This window comes from Talpa occidentalis, unplaced genomic scaffold (assembly GCF_014898055.3).
Source record: "Talpa occidentalis isolate TD23 unplaced genomic scaffold, MPIMG_talOcc4v2.1 talOcc4.16, whole genome shotgun sequence".
In the NCBI taxonomy this organism is placed as follows: domain Eukaryota; kingdom Metazoa; phylum Chordata; class Mammalia; order Eulipotyphla; family Talpidae; genus Talpa; species Talpa occidentalis.
This window is the reverse complement of record NW_023601653.1, coordinates 7,241,277-7,257,753: the sequence shown is the minus strand read 5'-3', so window position 1 is coordinate 7,257,753 and position 16,477 is coordinate 7,241,277. Positions and strand designations below refer to the sequence as shown.

The following is a 16,477-nucleotide window of genomic DNA, read 5'->3' as shown; positions in this document are numbered from 1 at the left end:
CACGCAGGCCATAAACGACCTGTTTTGCAAATCTATTTGGGTGTTGATCAGAACATCAAGCATCCAGACAGCAAGGTCAGAGGGCACAAGGTGCTGTGGCTTTCAAAATGAGGTCTGAGTTTGGCTGGCAAGACTGCACGAGAGGGGTCTCTGTGGAGTGTTCCTCACAGCAGAGAAGGGCGCATCAGGGCAGGGTGGCCAGATTCCAGGAAGAAATCCAGGAGTCTGTGCAACGCCAGGGGTATAGGAACCTGGCAAGCTCAGGGGGCTTCTGGTCTGTCTGCTGGGTTGGCGCCTCAGGGGCGCGGGGGGGGGGGGAAGAGTGCTGGGAAGTGAGGACCAGAGGGTGAACAGGAAACTCCTGGTCCAGCTGGGACTAGAATGCAGACTCCTGACTGTGGAAGGGTTTGCTGGGATTGTGAGGGTGGAGGGAGCAGGAGCATCTGTGCAGGCTGCAGGAACAAGCAGGTGAGCTGGGGCACCCCTCTGCCTAGTGAACCCATCTCCAGGCCTGATGCCAGTCCACTCAGCCAGCTATTCTCTACCGACTAGTGCCTGGCCCGGTGCCCCTCATCCAGCCGGAACTATGCAGCTGGTGACCCTGTGACCTGAGACCCAGGGTGTATTCAGATGCCAAGGCCGGTCAAGGCCAGGAACTCAGGGTTTGTTCAGCCCCAGATGGTGCATTCAGCAGAAAAGAGCACTCTGCGAGGAGCCGGGACTAGCCTGCTGCTGGCAACGGGTGCATCTGGGCGCATCCAGGCATGCTACAAACTCTCTTGACCAAATGACCTATAGGATTCGGCCAGCTCCAATCTTCGGGCCAGTGTTCTCCCATATTGGATTTGGAATGACCAGAGGGCTGGGGTCACAGGTGCCAGCCCCACCCCCAAGTTTCAGGTTCAGTGGGTCTCATTCACGCACTTGAGAACCTGCATTTCATCCAAGTCCTAGATGCCGCCGAGCTGCAGCCCAGGGACCACGCTTTGAAAACCCCTGCTCTTGCATATCAGATTCACTTGGGGGAGCTTTGAACTGTGTGCATGTCAGTCCCAGCCTTGGAGCAATTAAATCAGCACCTCCAAGTGGGGTCTGGCCTTGGTTATCACTGGGGAGCTCCGAGGGGCGACTCCCAGGCGGTCAGGGGTAGGAATCACTCTTCGAGAAAAGACACCAGGCCTGTGACGGAACATTGGCCGTGAAATGCCTTATTTCCCTTTGGAGCAATCCCTCTCAAACCCCAGCTCAGCCTCTCCTTGGTTGCCTGGCTTTGAACAGCCTCGCCTGCCTCAGTTTCCTTCCCTGTCCATGGGGCCCTTCGGAGGACTAAGCAAAACTCAGCTCAGCTCGCGCGGCTGCCTCCCCTCCCACTCGTCTCCAAGGAGAGCTGGTGCTTTCCTTCTGCTTGGAGGCAGTTCGGCTGAGCACAATTCAATAAGCATTAATTAAAAACTCACAATGTGTGAGATGCTGCCCTTAATAATGTGGGAATACAGTGGTGAATCAGGCTCCGTCCCCACCCCAGGGAGCTCACATGCTGATGGGTGTGATGAGGCCGCAACACAAGCGCACAACAGCGCAGAGAACCGGGGGACCGGCCGGCCCTGAGCTGATTTACAGTTTATTTCACCTGCACCCCATGGGGTAGCTACTATGGTAACACCATTTTACAGGTGAAGAAACTAAGGTTTAAAGGACAGTCACCCACAGTGCGGGGCCCATGTTGTCGTCATGGGAGCCCAGAGGAGCTGAGATTCACAGCTCCCAGGGCGAGGAGGCTTGTGGGGAGAGGTGTGTTTGAAGGCCGTGTTGATGGCGGTGTAGAGGTGCCTGCCACGTCCAGAGTTAAATTCCTTGGAGGGAGAGAAGAAGAAATCCCACATGGAGGGGCGAGCTTGCACGAAGGCCTGGCGGAGGGAAGTCCAGCCTCCGTAGGGCCCCGGGCCAGGTCTGCAGGGCTGAAAGGCAGGGCTGACGGTGGCGGACAGTGGGACTCAGATCCGGGCTGGAGGCCTGTGTGCTGGGCTCAGGGGTTTAGCTTTATAAGCAGTGGGAGCCACTGAAAGCTCTTGAGCAGAGGTAGCATTTTTAGAAAAAGGTGAAAGTGGTTGGTTATGGGTTTTGGGAGAAAGGGGTGACAGACAGGGAGCCCAGTAGGGGAGGAGGCTGCAGCAGATGGTGCAGGTGAGACGGTGAGGCCGACGAGGGGGTGAGAAAGTGGGCATGCGTGGGGGATGCACTGTTGCCACTTGGAGCTTCCGCGGCATCAGTCCCAGGCACACACCGGCTTACTGACTCAGCCGCTCTGTACTGGCGTAGGGGCAGGAATAGGGCAGCTGGGTCTTCTGGGCTTCTGAAGCTCCACACGCAGCTCCCCTTGGATGGGGATACGGTCAGTGGAGCGTGACCCACTCAGGATAGAGGACTCGGCTGAGAAAGCACGTGATGCGTTTCCTGGATCAAGTCAAAAACTGGCTGCCTGTGGGGTGGGAATAGGGGGACTGGCTGAGTGGCCAGCCTGCCAGGTAAAACATGCCACCCTGATTACCTCTGGTGCCAAGTTCAAGGCCAGCTTGAGGCTCGCAGCTTCTATGCATCAGGCTGAGCACAAGCCCCCTGGGCAGAAGCCAGTTAGTTCCTAGAAGCAAAGTCTGGATAAAGAGCTCTGGACTAGGATCCTGCCACCTGCTCCCTGAGTGACCTTGGCCACAGCCCTCAGCCCCTCCAGGCCTCGATGTCTCAGTCTCCGTTAGAGGGATGAAGCGGTGCGAGGACTATACTTTCCATCTCCTTCTCCTCCTGCCTGTGGTCTCTGGTTAACTGCCCGGAGACTCTCCAGACCACGCAGGGGCAAGGATAGCAAGACACTTTGCACACTCAAAGGCCGAACCATTTAGCACTTATCACTCTGGGCCCGTCACGCCCATGTTACAGGTGACTCAAGCAAGGCCCAGGGAATTCCTCTGACTGGCCCAGGGTCTATTATTTGGGTGGCGACAGGCAGGACTTGATGAGAATCTCTCTCACTTGAAGGAGATGAACCCTCAGCTGGGTGTCCCCAAGGGCCTTATGCCTATCATGAAGTGGGGGGCTAGGCCTGGGGGGGTTCAGAGTTCTGGAAGTGAGGGACAGTGCCCTGGTGGCTACAAAATATGGTCAGACTCAGTATCAAGTCCCTTCACCAAATCTCACAGCGGGAATAGTCTTTTCCTTTTCTTTCAAGCCTCCTGGTGACTGGAGGGAGAGTCAGGATGGAGCTCACAGGGCTGTCACACCTCCAGGAGCCTCCCTCCCCGGAGACCTCGCCAGCCTCGGCAGTGCAGCGTCCAGCCAGAACGTGGAAACCTTGCTTTGTTTTTCATCCTGCTTATTTTCACTCATCTTCTATTGATGGCAAATGATCCTGGTTTCCCACTCAAGGCAGTAATGCAAGGATTCTCTAAAAACAACAAAAAAATCGTTTAAGGGGAGGGAACGTGCGTCTTGAACGAAAAGAAAATATTCAGCAGAATCTAGAGCTGCCCGATTAGCTGACCCAGGGCTGCCCTGGTCCGAGGTCCTCATTAGACGGCGGGGAGAAGCGAGGCCACGAGGCGCGGCCCGAGGGCACCTGGCTCCGGCGGGGCGGGGCGGCCCCCCCCCCCAGCTGCCCCCCCACCTGCGCCCAGCCTGATTTCCATCAAGGCGCCGCGAGGCCAAGGTGGCTCCGCGGCCCCCCCGCTGGCGGCACGTGCGCGCCCCATATGCCAGCTCGCGGGGTCCCGCGGGCACCGAGGCTTCGGGCGGCGGCGGCCGGGGGCGGGCAGGCCGGGCACCTGGGGGGCACCTGGGGTCTCCGCTTAGGAGCGGGGTGCGGGAGCCGGCTGGACCCGGGCGGGGCGCCTGCGGCCGGGGCGGCGCGCGTGCGTGTGAGCGCGCCCTCGCCAGCCTCCCGGGCCCGCGCCGCCTTCCGGCCCCGGCGCGCGCCCCCGGCGCCCCGGCCGCGCCCCCCGCGCCCCGGCCCCCCGCGCCCCGGCACGCGGAGCGCCAGACTGCGGCGCCGGCGGGGGGGCGGGGCCGGGCCGGGCGTGGGCGGGGCGTGGGCGGGTCTGGGGGCGGGACCGGGCCGCGGGGCCCGCGCGCATTGGCCGGGCGCCGGGGGGGCGGCGCGGGAGACGCGGGGGACCCGCTCGGGCCGAGGCGGGCGCCGGCGGCGGGACGGGGCTCGCGGGCGGCGGAGGGGCGGGCGCGCCGCGCTCCATCCCGGAGGGAGGCTCGCCCGGGGCGCCCGGCACGAGCTGAGCCTCAGTCGCGGGGCCGCCCTCGGGAGCCCGGGCTCCGCGCGCTGCTCCGGGGACCCCGCGCTCGCCTGCCCGGGGAGGGGGGCGGCCGCCCGCGGTGGGGGGCCGGGAGGAGCCAGCAGCGCCCCGCAAAGTTCGCCTCCTCGGGGTCGGCAGGGGTGACGCGGGCGGAGGAGCCTCCTGCAGCCTCAGCGGAGCTGCGAGCCGGGGCGCGTGCAGGGCCCCCTCCCACACGCGCGGCGAGCGCCCCGCTCCTCCTCCAGCCGCCGCGGCGCTTCGCGGAGAGGGGCCTCCCTGCGCGCCGGGAGAGCTGCGGAGCGCGGGGAGCGGAGCAGCCTCGGACCAGCCGGGCGGCCCCCACGACCCCCAGCGAGCCCCTTGGGGCGGGCGCATAGGGCGGCGTCGGCCGCCGGGGGTGCGTGCGCCCAGGGCGCACACGCGCGCGCTCGCTCCTGCAGGGCTCTCCGGAGACCTCAAGGGCCGCCCGTGAGTCGCCGAGTCGCCCCTGCGCCCTCCCCCAGCCCCGGAGCCCCAGGCCGGGCCCGGCACCCGACGGCCCCGCGCTCCGGGCACCTGGCTCAGCAGGAGTCCCCCGGGTCGGGGCAGGGCAGGGCCGGCAGCGGGGAGCCGAAGCCCGCCCGGCGCCCAGGCCCCAGCGAGCCCGCAGAAGCCACCCATGGGGCACCGGCTTCGCGCCCTCCCTCGCCGGGCCGCGCCCCGCCCGGCGCCCCGCGCCGCGCCAAGGAGGAGGAGGCCGGCGCCGTGACCCGGGAGCCGCCGCAGGCTCTGGAAGGCTCGGCCGCCTCGGCCCCGGGGAGGCAGGCGGCTCCCCGCACCTCCCGGCGCTCCCGGGCAGCCCTCCGAGTCGCTCCAGAGGGCTCGTGCGCCATTCACAGGTAGGAGAGAGACGCCCCGGCAGAACTGGGGCGCTCGGTGCAGGGGGAAGGCGGGAAGCTTGGGTGGGGGCTTGGGGAAGCGCAGGTCGAGGTGAACTCAGGCTGCGCCTCCACGGTCCGGCTGGGCGCTGGGCCCCTGCTCACCCCAGGAAGGAGAGGCTTGGCAAGGGCGCACTCGCGGGGAAGATCTGGTCAAAGCCCGTTTCAGTGCAAGGAAGCTGAGGCCGGGAAGGAAGAGGTGCTGACCGTCCCCCAACACTCCAGCCCCCTCCCGAGCCGGCTGCAGCCTGCACACCTGGATGGGGATGGGGGTGGGATGGGACCTGTTGGTGCCCCCCACCGCCAGCCCTAGTGAGGACTTCTGCTCATGGGGGACCCCACCGAGGAGGCCCTTCCTCATTCAGAATTCCTGGGGCTGTTTTTCTGGGTTTGTGTGAGTTTCCAGGGTGTCTCCCTTCTCCGGAAGGTGTGCTGCCTTCACTTGTCCAGCTGCCTCTCAAGGGCCCACTTTGACCTCGCCTGCCTTTGCCCCGTCCCTGGGAGAATAACAAAGGATGTTGTCCAGAACCTCAGGGGAGGTAGGCCAGGCTGGGAAGGGACCCCAGGATTCAGGCTGCCCCCTGGCCTCAGAGAGGACAAGGTGGGGTCCCCAAGACCTCTGCCTGCACTCCGGTCTGCCCTGCCTGCCCCCTTGGCTACCACAGAGAAAGGAACCCCCTGGATGTGTGGCAGGAGCCTCTGGACTTCACACCAGGCTCTTGGGGTCACACTGGGTTTGTTTCTACTCATGAGACAGAGGACCAGTCCCCCACCCCAGCCCCAGTCCTTTGCCCAAGGTTGCCCTGCTGGGCAGGGGCAGCGCTGCTCTGCCCAAGGCTGATGCCTGCTGGCTTTCACCATCCTGAGGTGCCGAAAGGGGTGAAGTTGGCTTCCCAAAGACTCCAGGATCCCCCCTCTGTGTGGGGGTTGGGGCCTGAATACGAGTGTCCAGAGAGGCTGGGGTGTGCACCGATGTACTGTGTGGGCACGGGCGGGGGACCCGGGGGTTGGGAGCAGGGTCCAGGGCTCCCCCACAGAGGTGCGGGGTCCACTCTTGTCCTGCTGTCCTTCCCTATCTGACCCTCCATCTTCCAGGCAGGCCCCGGGGGAGGGGCTGGGGGGCCAGGGGATGGGGGTGTGAGTCTACAGATGCATTTGCTGGGAGCTGGCTTGGCTCTGGGGGCGAGTCCTGGGCAGGGCGCCCACCCCCAGCTGCCTGGAGGGAGAAAGAGAGGGAGGAAGAGGATAATAGACCTCAGGGGTCATTTCTCCCACCCCACCCCCTCCTGCTGCCTGCTGAGGCCTCACTGAGTCAGACACTGTTTTGATAAAAGACTCTGGATTCGGGCCCGGGGCGGGTTTTTATAGAGGTGCAGCTCAGGCTCTGGAGCCTTATATCCTGCGCTTGAGCCGGCCAGTCGTCTGCAGGAGCCGGGGCTGGGACTCAACCTCTCCAGCCTCAGTGTTCCTGTCGGCCCAGTGGTCATGGTGGTCCCGCTGCCTCGATGAAGCCTTTGGCTGGGAGCTGCCCCCGTGGCTCCTGCTCCTCCAGGAGGGGGCCCTCGCCTCTGCTTTGGGGTGTTCCACCTCCCAAGTACCCTGGGGTGGGATCAGCCAGGAGTCACTGCCCGTGGACCCCTCCCGGGTCTCCAGGGTTACACTTTGCCGCCAGTGGGATCAGCCAGTGGGATCAGCCCGAGGAGGGTGGAGAGGGAGCGGGCAGTAAGCAGAGGAGCAACGTGGCTGCTCCCAGCCTGCCCACGGGGCCTCCTCTGGGGGAGCAGGAGGGAGGGAAGGTGTGGGGGCGGGAGGCGGAGCCCGGGGAGCTGCTGTCACCTGGCGTCCAGGTGTCTGCACCGCACACAGCCCCACGTGGCTGGGGCCATGTGAAGACAGTCTTCCCTGGACAAGAAAGCCATGTGTTTCCCCCCCTTCACCCCTGCCTGACGCCCTGTCTCGTTCCCTCCTCTCTGACTTCCTTGGGTTCCTCAGTCACTGATGTTAGCACTTCTGTGCCAGGGGCTCTGGGCTAGAGACCAGGACAGGCATTGATGGAGCAAACGTCCCGGGCTTCCTTCCCTTGCTGTCTAGACAGGTCACCACCAGAGTCCAGCACCTCGAGAGGGACTTGGGGGCACGGGGCTGGCATAGTGTGAACCCTCAAATCAGTCTTCTCCACTGAAGACCCAGGCTGGAGGAGACTAAGAAGGGGCCACTGCTGTTGGTCTCACTCCCCACCCCCAGGCCTGCATAGGCCCCCAAAACCTTCTCAGCACAGCCCTGGGCCAGCCAGGATGGTGGGGGTGGAGGAAGGAGAGCCATTTGCTTCATTCATCCATGGAGCACTTACTGAGCACCTGCTGTATACTTGGCATTGCAGTCCTGTGGATAAGGTCAAAGATGGCACCAGGAGTGCACTGGGTTGGGGGGCCGGGTAGGGAGGGTGTCTTTGTTTTGGAGTCACAGTCCTGGCTCCTTAATAACTGCGTGGGCCAGGTCTTTGTGAAAGGGGAAGCTCATAAGCACCTTGCAGGGCGGTGGGGGGCAGAGTCCACAGTAAGGGGCAGATTGCTGGGGCAGATCCCTCCCTTACTGGTTACTGAGCATGCAACAGGCCAGTTACAAAACTCCTCTGCTTCACCCTCCTCATCCGTGAATTGGGGGAGCTCCACTTACCTGCCGAGGCTACCGAGAGATGAAGGGCTAAGATGGATCCTGCCCTGAGGACTCTCTGGCGTGTGTGATGCAGGATCAATGCCAGCTCTTGTTTTTGTTCTATACTCAGCACAGCGCTTGGCACCTGGTCTGGGCTGGGTGGGTGGCAATTGTCCTCATGGCTCCAGGCCAACTGTCCATATGGCTCCAGGCCCAGGGTCAGCGGCAAGGGCTCTCCGTGTGTGTGTGCCCCCGGCAGTTCACCCACTGAGGTCATCAGGTGCTGGGAACTGGCCCTGCAGGTGGACAGACGCTACCAATCAGGGCTTTTTCAGAAGGTGTCTTGGTGTCCACTGCCCAGCAGCTCTGGGGCAGGGTGAGCAGGTGCGGTGCTGAGTGCCCTCGTGGGGTGGGAGCTGGAGACTGCACAGGCGGCTTGTCCGCCTCAGGTCTCTTGGCATCACGGCAGATGCGGACAGCGCGAGCTAAACAGGTGCGGCACTCCGGACAACTGACCTGGGGCGCCCCGGGCCGGGGGCCGGTCGCCTACTGAGCACATACGGCCCTTTTCACAAATGGACAAACTCTGCCTTCCCTGAGCACACAGGCCTCACAAAGACAAGCTTGTCTTCCCGCCCCGTTGGACGCCTCGTGCGGTGTCCCTCCCGCACGACCCCCGGAGGCCGCCGAGGGCAGAGGGGCTGGCATGTCAGCAGGCCTGTACCCACTGCGGTTCTCTGGAGAGAGCGGGGCTTCCTGCTGGGGGAGAGGCTGGGGGCAGAAGGAGGTGGCATCTGAGCCAGACCCTGAAACATGAAGGGGAGTGTGTTCTGGGAGCAGGGCTGGCAGGAGTGAAGGAGGCAGGTCTCAGCAGTGACGGCCAGGGGCTACTGGGTGCTCGATGAGGAAGGAGGGTGGCCTGAGCTGTGAATGGCCTTGGGGTGGCCTAGTAGAGGCCCTGGAGGTTTGCTGGTGTCCACTTGGGTTCAGAGCTTGGATACATTTCCAGCTCTTCCGCAAGACCAGACACTCGCTCGAAAGTTCTGATAAACCCTTGGAGAGAAGAGGGGCGCTTGAGCTGCCGCGGGTCATTTCTTTAGAAGTCCTGGTGGGCCGGGGGTGTAGAAATAGCCGGGCGGCCCCAGACCCTGGGTATGGCCTGGACACGGACTATCCCTTCTTCTGGGCGGCCCGAGGGGCTGCATCACCCCTGCCCTGAAATGCTGCCTGAGGGGAACTCATGCCGTAAACCAAGCCTTTGTCCAATTTTCATGGAGATTTTATTTTTAGGTTTTAAGAGTTCTTTATGTCCCCAAGATGGAAGTCTTTTATCTGTGAGTTGTTATGGCTGAAAAGATTTTTTTTTTTTCATTCTCTGACTTGTCTCTGCATTTTCCCTTTTTTACTCAAGTCCTTTTGCATGATGACATTATATACATTTCCATTTTCTTTTGGGTGTCTTTTAAAAAGCCATAATTTTAACTTTACTGAAGTACAATTTATCATTAAAAAAAGAAAGAGAGAAGCCAGCGGCAGGCTCCTGGGGAGACAGAGGTGCTGGGGGTGGGGCTGCCTGGACCAGGGGAGAGCTCAGTTCTCAGAGCCGGATTTCTGAGGTCTCGCCCCGCCACTGAGCCCGTACAAAGCCGAGCCTCGAGCCCATTTTATAGATGAGGAAAATGAGTCCAGGAGTCACACTCCGTGCCCAGGAGCAGTCAGGAGTGAGCGGTGAGGGGGGACTGGCTCCCCAGCAGGCCTGAGCTGGGGTGAGTGAGGAGAAGAGGGAAGTGGGGGTGATTGGGGGAACGGAGGAGATGTGAGAGGGGGTGTGAGTGGGCGGGTGGGCACAAGACCAGGCCCTTGAGAGTCCCGGTGCCACGTTCCCAGTTTAGGGGCAGAAACCGGGGCGCTGACAGAGGCCTCCAGCCAGGGGCGGGGACCGGGCCCCCTGACCCTGCTCCCGCCCTCTGTCCCGCCAGCCCCGAGCCATGATGAAGACCTTGTCCAGCGGCAACTGCACGCTCAGCGTGCCGGCCAAGAACTCCTACCGCATGGTGGTGCTGGGCGCCTCGCGCGTGGGCAAGAGCTCCATCGTGTCCCGCTTCCTCAACGGGCGCTTCGAGGACCAGTACACGCCGACCATCGAGGACTTCCACCGCAAGGTCTACAACATCCGTGGCGACATGTACCAGCTGGACATCCTGGACACGTCCGGCAACCACCCCTTCCCCGCCATGCGCAGGCTGTCCATCCTCACAGGTGGGTGCCGTGTGGGCCAGGGACTGGAGACGTGGGTGGGGAGCTCGGCAAGGAGCCCTTGACCGGGAGGCTCAGAGAGGTGCCTCTGCGTGGGCCCAGCGGACAGTGTCTGGGGCCCAGATTCCATGCTGCCCGGTCTGGCGGACTTCTCCTAGCTGCTGGTGCGCCTTCCCGAGACAGGCGGTGTCGGGGTTGTGGCCTCCTCTGGGAGGTGACCCAGCAGCACCCAGGGCCCGGGGTCATCCGGTTCTGCTGACACCCCAGGCCTTTGCCACCTCTCAGAGAGGTCAGGGCAGGATACCTGGGTGCCAGTCAGCCAGAGGGAAGGTGGGGGGCCCATGCTAGGGGTCTGGAAATAATAGCAGTGATGATGATGGCAGCAGCCATGTGCCCGGCCCGTTCCTCCAGCTCGGCATGTGTTTATTTAATCCTTGCAACTAACCCAGGAGGTAGTTGTTTGCTTCCATTTTAGGAGTGGGGAAGCTGGGGCCCAACAAGGTTAAGTTCCTCCAGGTGCTAGTGCAGCTGGCAGTCGGCGGGCTGGCCCTGGTGCCAGAGGGGAGTTCTCCTGTAGCCTCTCTGCCCTGCTGGGAGTGGTGGGGAGGGAGAGGAGGTGGCGGGGACTCGGGCAGGTGGGGATGGGGGCTGCCACCGTTCGCATTACCCGGGCAGGTTCGTGCCAGCTGCCCAGGCCCAGAGCCGGGTTGGCCTGGCATGCGCCTGCTTCTGCTGCTCCTGCTTCTGCACCTCTGGCTTTGTGCCTTCATCTCTTGCGTCTCAGTTTTCCCATCTGTAAATTGGCGTCACATCAGCGCTCACCCCACAGGTCCTTGTGGAAATTAAGTGAGTTAATATTTGGAAGGTGTCTGTTGAGCTGCTAATATGTGCTCGATAAATATTGGGGTCTGAGGTGGAACCAGCACTTACCATGTGGCTGCTGCAGCCGGGCAGGCCACTCCCAGTCCTGCCTTCCCATCCGGGGCACGGTGAGGCAGGAGGGGGTGAGCACGGGGCCGCAGGCAGCTGCAGCTGAGATCACCTGTGGGGTGATCTCAGGAGAAATTGCTCCATCAGGAACCCGCACCCTGGCCTCTGTTCCCCCGTGCCCCAGCTAAGACCCTGGTCCTTGTTGACCATCTGACCCTGATGGCGATCAGAACCCCACCCCCCACCCAACCCCACATTTCGGAGAGGGAGTGCGCAGTGAGAAGGGGCCCTGGCAGGCCTGCTTGAGCCCTGGCTCTGAAGCTTGGTGCCCCAGCCGCACCCGTGTCCCCCAGCCGCACCCGTGTGGCTTCCAGGACTGCAGGAGAGTGCTGGGGGCGGGGGTTGCTGTAGTCCACAGTGGGCACTGTGGGATGCCAGCTCTCCCTGCCTTGGGGACCCACAGATAAGGCCAGCAGCAGAGGGAGAAAGAGGTGGAGGAGGGGCCACATGCGTGTTCCAAAATCAGTCTTTAATCGCATGAATAAAAGATAGACACACCCTCCTTCAAGCATATAGATAAGGCCCAAATGCCCCCCTCACCCCTGCCCCCAGTGCCAGGCTCTTGCCCTGTCCCAGGGGGGGCCACCCCAAAGTCTGCTGGGACTCTCCTGACCTTCCCCAGACACGATGACATGCTCACTCCTGTCCTCATCACAGAGGGCCCTTTTGTCTGTCTCCTTCTAAGTCACCCATCATTCTGAGCACATCTGTCTGCTGGCTTTTCTCACTCACCAACCCGTGCCTCATTTTCCAGCCTGGTGCTGGCGTGCAGGAAATTCTGAAAGCCATTAATTCCACCGCCAGACTCCTCCCAGCTGCCAGCCAGCCCTCTCTGGGGCTTGGCATCTGCAGTCTTGCATTTGAGTATGCCAAGGCCACCGAGTCCCTAGAGGCCAAGGATTAACCTAGCGGGACGGGGTCTTGGCAGCCGGAGTCGAAACAATGACCAGGTTGGCACTGCGTGGCAAGAGCCTTTCTAAACAGCTCCACCATCATCCATCCCCTGCCACCCCAGCCAGCCGGCCTGGTGAACACCACCGTGGCTGGGCGCTGGGAGACAAGGGCAGGGCGGAGTCACCCTAGGCTCCGAGCTCACTGTTCAGAGTGCACCTGTGTCCGGAGCTCCATTCTGAATGTGGGATGTGCTCTGGGGTGGGGGCAGTGGTGTGCTCTGAGGGCTTGGGGGGACGAGACAGAACAAATGGGGATTGAGTCTCCTCTCAAGTCACTGACGCCTCTGAACCTCCGTTTTCTGGTCTATAAAAGTGGGGGCTCTGTAGCTCACTGCAGGTTCTTAAGGGCTTAAGCCAGAGTAAGGAAAGTGCTTTCAACGCGAGCGTGTGATGGAGGAATCAGGACCTGTGCTTGGGGTGATGGCACCGGCCTCTCCCACCCTTCCTGCCGCTGCGCCCCCTCCACATGGTCCCCGGTTCAGACTCAGTGCCTGTCTCGACAGGTGCAGCAGGTTGTGGAGGGCCAGGGCGGGCCTGGGAGGCTTGTTTTTACTTCCCCAGCCCTGGCGTGTTTGGGAAGCAGAGGACACCTCCTGTGTGCCGGGCTCTGCCAGGTGAGGACAGCGCTGGGCCCGCTGGAGGTGTGTGATCTCGGGCGGTGGCTTCCCCGTGCTGAGCAGCTGCTCGCCTGTAACGTGCAGGTTAGGAAAGCTCCTCACAGATGAGTCAAAGGAGAAAAAATGGTCCTGAAGCACCTGGCCCCATGGGCTCTCACGGTGGCGTGTCCACGTGGTCACGGTGATCCCTGAGACCCCTGAGCTCTTGCTATGGCCGTGGTCCCCTGCCCTGCTCCAAGTCACCCCTCCAGGCAGGGCTTGATCCGCGGGGGTGGAGGGAGAACTAAGCTGCCCCAGGCTGGTGGCGAGTAATGGAGGAGGCCGCTGGAGCCTAGGTCTGCCCATCCAGCTCCTGGGCTCCTGCTGTGTGTCCAGGCCCTGGGGACGTGCACCGAGCAAGACAGGGCACGGATGTGTGTATTGTTATTCTAATGCAGTCCACTCACCCACTCACGCAGGCAAGCTGTCTCCAGCCCTGCAGGGAAACGTAGGGTGAATTAATTGTCTTGAAACCAGGCTCTGCCCCATACAGGCGTAACCTCCATCAGGGGATTGAACCCTCTGGCCTCAGTCTCTTGGTTCAGATAAGGGGGGACACCAGCCACCCCTCCACAAGCTGCTGTGGGGTACTGGGGGCGGTTAGGCCACGAGAAGGGCTCGCTGCACCCCTAGATGTCAGCTCCAGGGTCTGGTCAGGAGCAGCCTGCAGACTCACCGCCCGGGCCCTCTCTCCCTGCAGGCGACGTCTTCATCCTGGTGTTCAGCCTGGACAACCGGGAATCCTTTGACGAGGTCAAGCGGCTTCAGAAGCAGATCCTGGAGGTCAAGTCCTGCCTGAAGAACAAGACCAAGGAGGCGGCGGAGCTGCCCATGGTCATCTGCGGCAACAAGAATGACCACGGCGAGCTGTGCCGCCAGGTGGCCACCACCGAGGCCGAGCTGCTGGTGTCCGGCGACGAGAACTGCGCCTACTTCGAGGTGTCGGCCAAGAAGAACACCAACGTGGACGAGATGTTCTACGTGCTGTTCAGCATGGCCAAGCTGCCGCACGAGATGAGCCCCGCACTGCACCGCAAGATCTCCGTGCAGTACGGCGACGCCTTCCACCCCCGGCCCTTCTGCATGCGCCGCGTCAAGGACATGGACGCCTACGGCATGGTCTCGCCCTTCGCCCGCCGCCCCAGCGTCAACAGCGACCTCAAGTACATCAAGGCCAAGGTCCTCCGGGAGGGCCAGGCCCGCGAGCGGGACAAATGCACCATCCAGTGAGCGGGAGGGGGCGCTGGGGTGGGCCTTTGGGCAGTGCCTTACGGGAGGCGGCCCGGTGCCCGCTGCTTGCGTCCCCCAACGACACCCCAAGGGCAGTCTTGTTCCATGACCTTCGGTGCCAGACTGCAGGACCCCAGCCTCTGCCCCCGGACCTCCTCCTGCCCTCCTGCCAGTCTCCTCTGATCCCTCCCCCACCGTTGCAGCTCCCCCAGGTTTCAGCTCCTCCTCCGAGGGGGGTAGATCTCTGCAGGGCAGGAGACGAAGATGGGAGACATCTGGACTTAAGAGGGACCGGGGCCCTTCCTATCTATATGTGCAAGAAAAGCTGATGCTGGAGGGGCCTGGAGCCCTGCATCCCATGGGAGCTCCTGGGACAGTCACAGGATGAAATCAGGATGCTCGGAGCAAGGTGGGGTCGTGCTCTGTGTCCTGGTGTGCACCCTGCTTGGCTTAGGAGGCAGCTGGGAGATCTTGGCCCTTCCCCCATCCTGAATTCTTGCTCTTTGGTTCAGCTCTTCTGCCACCACCCCCAAGGGGCCTCCCCCTGTCCCGACGGAGCCAAGGGAGTCTGTGCTGGAAGCGGGCACGACCACCATCCCCCGGACCACGTCCCCTCGGCCCACGCGCCTCAGCCTCCTCTCCTGGCTCTTCTCGTCTGCAGGTTATGCTTTGTCGTTGCAGCTGTTCCCATGTCGTGTGTAGCTGTAGAAATGGAAATCGTCGTACTGTAAAAGCCTAGTGACCCTTCGTCGGCCAGGCCCCCGCCCCTTTTGGATCTGCAGCCTCTGCTGGGGACACCGACCCCCCCACTCCCAGACGTGGTCCCCCTGCCTGTCTGCAGCTGGACGCTGCCCGCCGCGGGAGCTGCACGGGCAGGACAGGGGGCCCTGGCTGCCCCTCCGGCTGCATCTCACAGAGGAGACTGAAGGGGAAGGTGACCTGTCCTGGCCCAGCCCTGGCCCCGCCCTGTCTCTAGCTAGTTCAGGGCAGAGCTCCCCCCTGGAACCCGCTGTCCTCCACTGTGCTAGTTCCTCAAGCATTTATTGGGCACCTGCTGGGTGCTGGGTCCACTGTGCGCTAGGAAACAAAGAGGGTGAGCATGCACTTTACGCCCCAAGGCTGGGTCTCTCCAGCCCTGGCCGCTGTCCTTGACCCCCCTCTACCTGCCCCTGCCGTCCCACTGCCTTCTGCTCGCACAGCTGAGGGGAGCTGGGGGGAGCAGCTGGGAGCCAGGGCTGAGCTCGGGAGAGGTGGGTGAAGAAAGCTCCCCGTGGGTTTCTCTCATGCCCGGGATCGGCTTATCTGGGTGCCAGGCTCAGTGGGATTTGAACCTATAGACCAAAGGCCTTGTCATTCACTCTTCACAAAAGTGTTTTTATAATTTAATCTCTTTAAAAATATTGAAGTTTAGGGCCATAAGCAACCTCAGTGATTGTTTAGTGACTTTTACCCAGAGAGGGTAAGTAACTCGCCTCAGGTCACACAGCAAGTCTGTGAGTGGCGAAGCAGGGTCAGGGCTGGGCCTTCGGGGCCTTGACGAGCCCCTGCTCCCGATGCTCCCCCAGCCCCAGGGCCTTCGGGACGGAGGCGTCCTCTTCCTGACCCTCTCCTGCCGCTGGTCTTTGAGGGCTCCTGGAGGTTCTGTGTGCATTGTGCCCATGTCACACATGTGCGCACACGTGAACACGGATACACACATGCTCTGCAGACCCCACACCCCTGGTGCCTGCCGCTCAGAGACGCTGCTCTGATCCTGCTTCTGTGCCCCCCCCAACCCCTGCCCTGCTGCAGCCTGAATCCTCCACGCAGACCAGGTACTGGGCCAGGACAGGTGTGAGGCCTGGTCTCACCTGGTCAAGACCCCTCCCCCGGAGCTCTGTATACTACCGATTAAAGTGGGTTTGTTTCTAAGCTGTGTCCTTGACCTTATGTGCTTTCTGTGTTTCCTCACCGGCCCCCCAACCCCAACCCAAGCTGGACTTTGCCCCCCCAAATCACAGCGGCCTGGGGCCCTTGCCTGCCAGTCAGCGCTGAATGGGCATTGAAGGTTATGTGTATGGGGGATGGGGAGGGAATAAAACCCCAAGATAGGAGGTTGTGCCCTTCCCCTGGCCCTTCTGGGCCTTAGGAGGGTGACGAGTTGTCTGCGCCTCTGGAGGGGTGCCCTGGTCAGACAGGCCCCCTGTGGACTGTCACCCCACGTGGTTCCAGGAGCGTGATTTCACCCCCCTGGAACATTTGGACAATGGAGACATTTTCGGTTGTCGAGATTGATGACGGGGGTGGGGCTTGACATGCTACTTGCATTTTGTGGGTGTAGGCCCGGGACACCAGTGAGCTCCCTCCGTTGCCCAGGGCAGCCCCCATGATGGATTCCCACCCCCACTGTCCCCCGCGGGCAGCCCCTCGCCGAGACGGGGCCCCTATGCGTGTCAGCGGTCAGCGCTGAGGGCACCTCCAGACAGGGCTTGCTGAGCGCTGGACCAGCGAGCGTGCCCTCGTGTGGAGTGAGGCAGGACGGG

At 62.3% G+C, this 16,477-nt stretch overlaps 1 protein-coding gene across 1 annotated transcript; it reads left to right on the top strand.

The window, feature by feature from the left end:
* The first annotated feature begins 5,084 nt into the window (after positions 1–5,084).
* Positions 5,085–15,850, top strand: RASD2 (RASD family member 2). Its single transcript, XM_037513657.2, has 3 exons — positions 5,085–5,176; positions 9,850–10,129; positions 13,426–15,850. Exons 2-3 carry the CDS (start codon positions 9,859–9,861, stop codon positions 13,953–13,955), a joined length of 801 nt encoding a protein of 266 aa, XP_037369554.1. The 5' UTR covers positions 5,085–5,176; positions 9,850–9,858; the 3' UTR covers positions 13,956–15,850.
* The last annotated feature ends 627 nt before the right edge of the window (positions 15,851–16,477 follow it).

Bases quoted from the DNA above. Each gene is read 5' to 3' on its own strand.
- RASD2 (XM_037513657.2), top strand. From the start codon at position 9,859: ATGATGAAGACCTTGTCCAGCGGCAACTGCACGCTCAGCGTGCCGGCC. The intron at 10,130-13,425 runs GTGGGTGCCGTG...CTCTCCCTGCAG, and splicing joins CAGGCTGTCCATCCTCACAG to GCGACGTCTTCATCCTGGTG.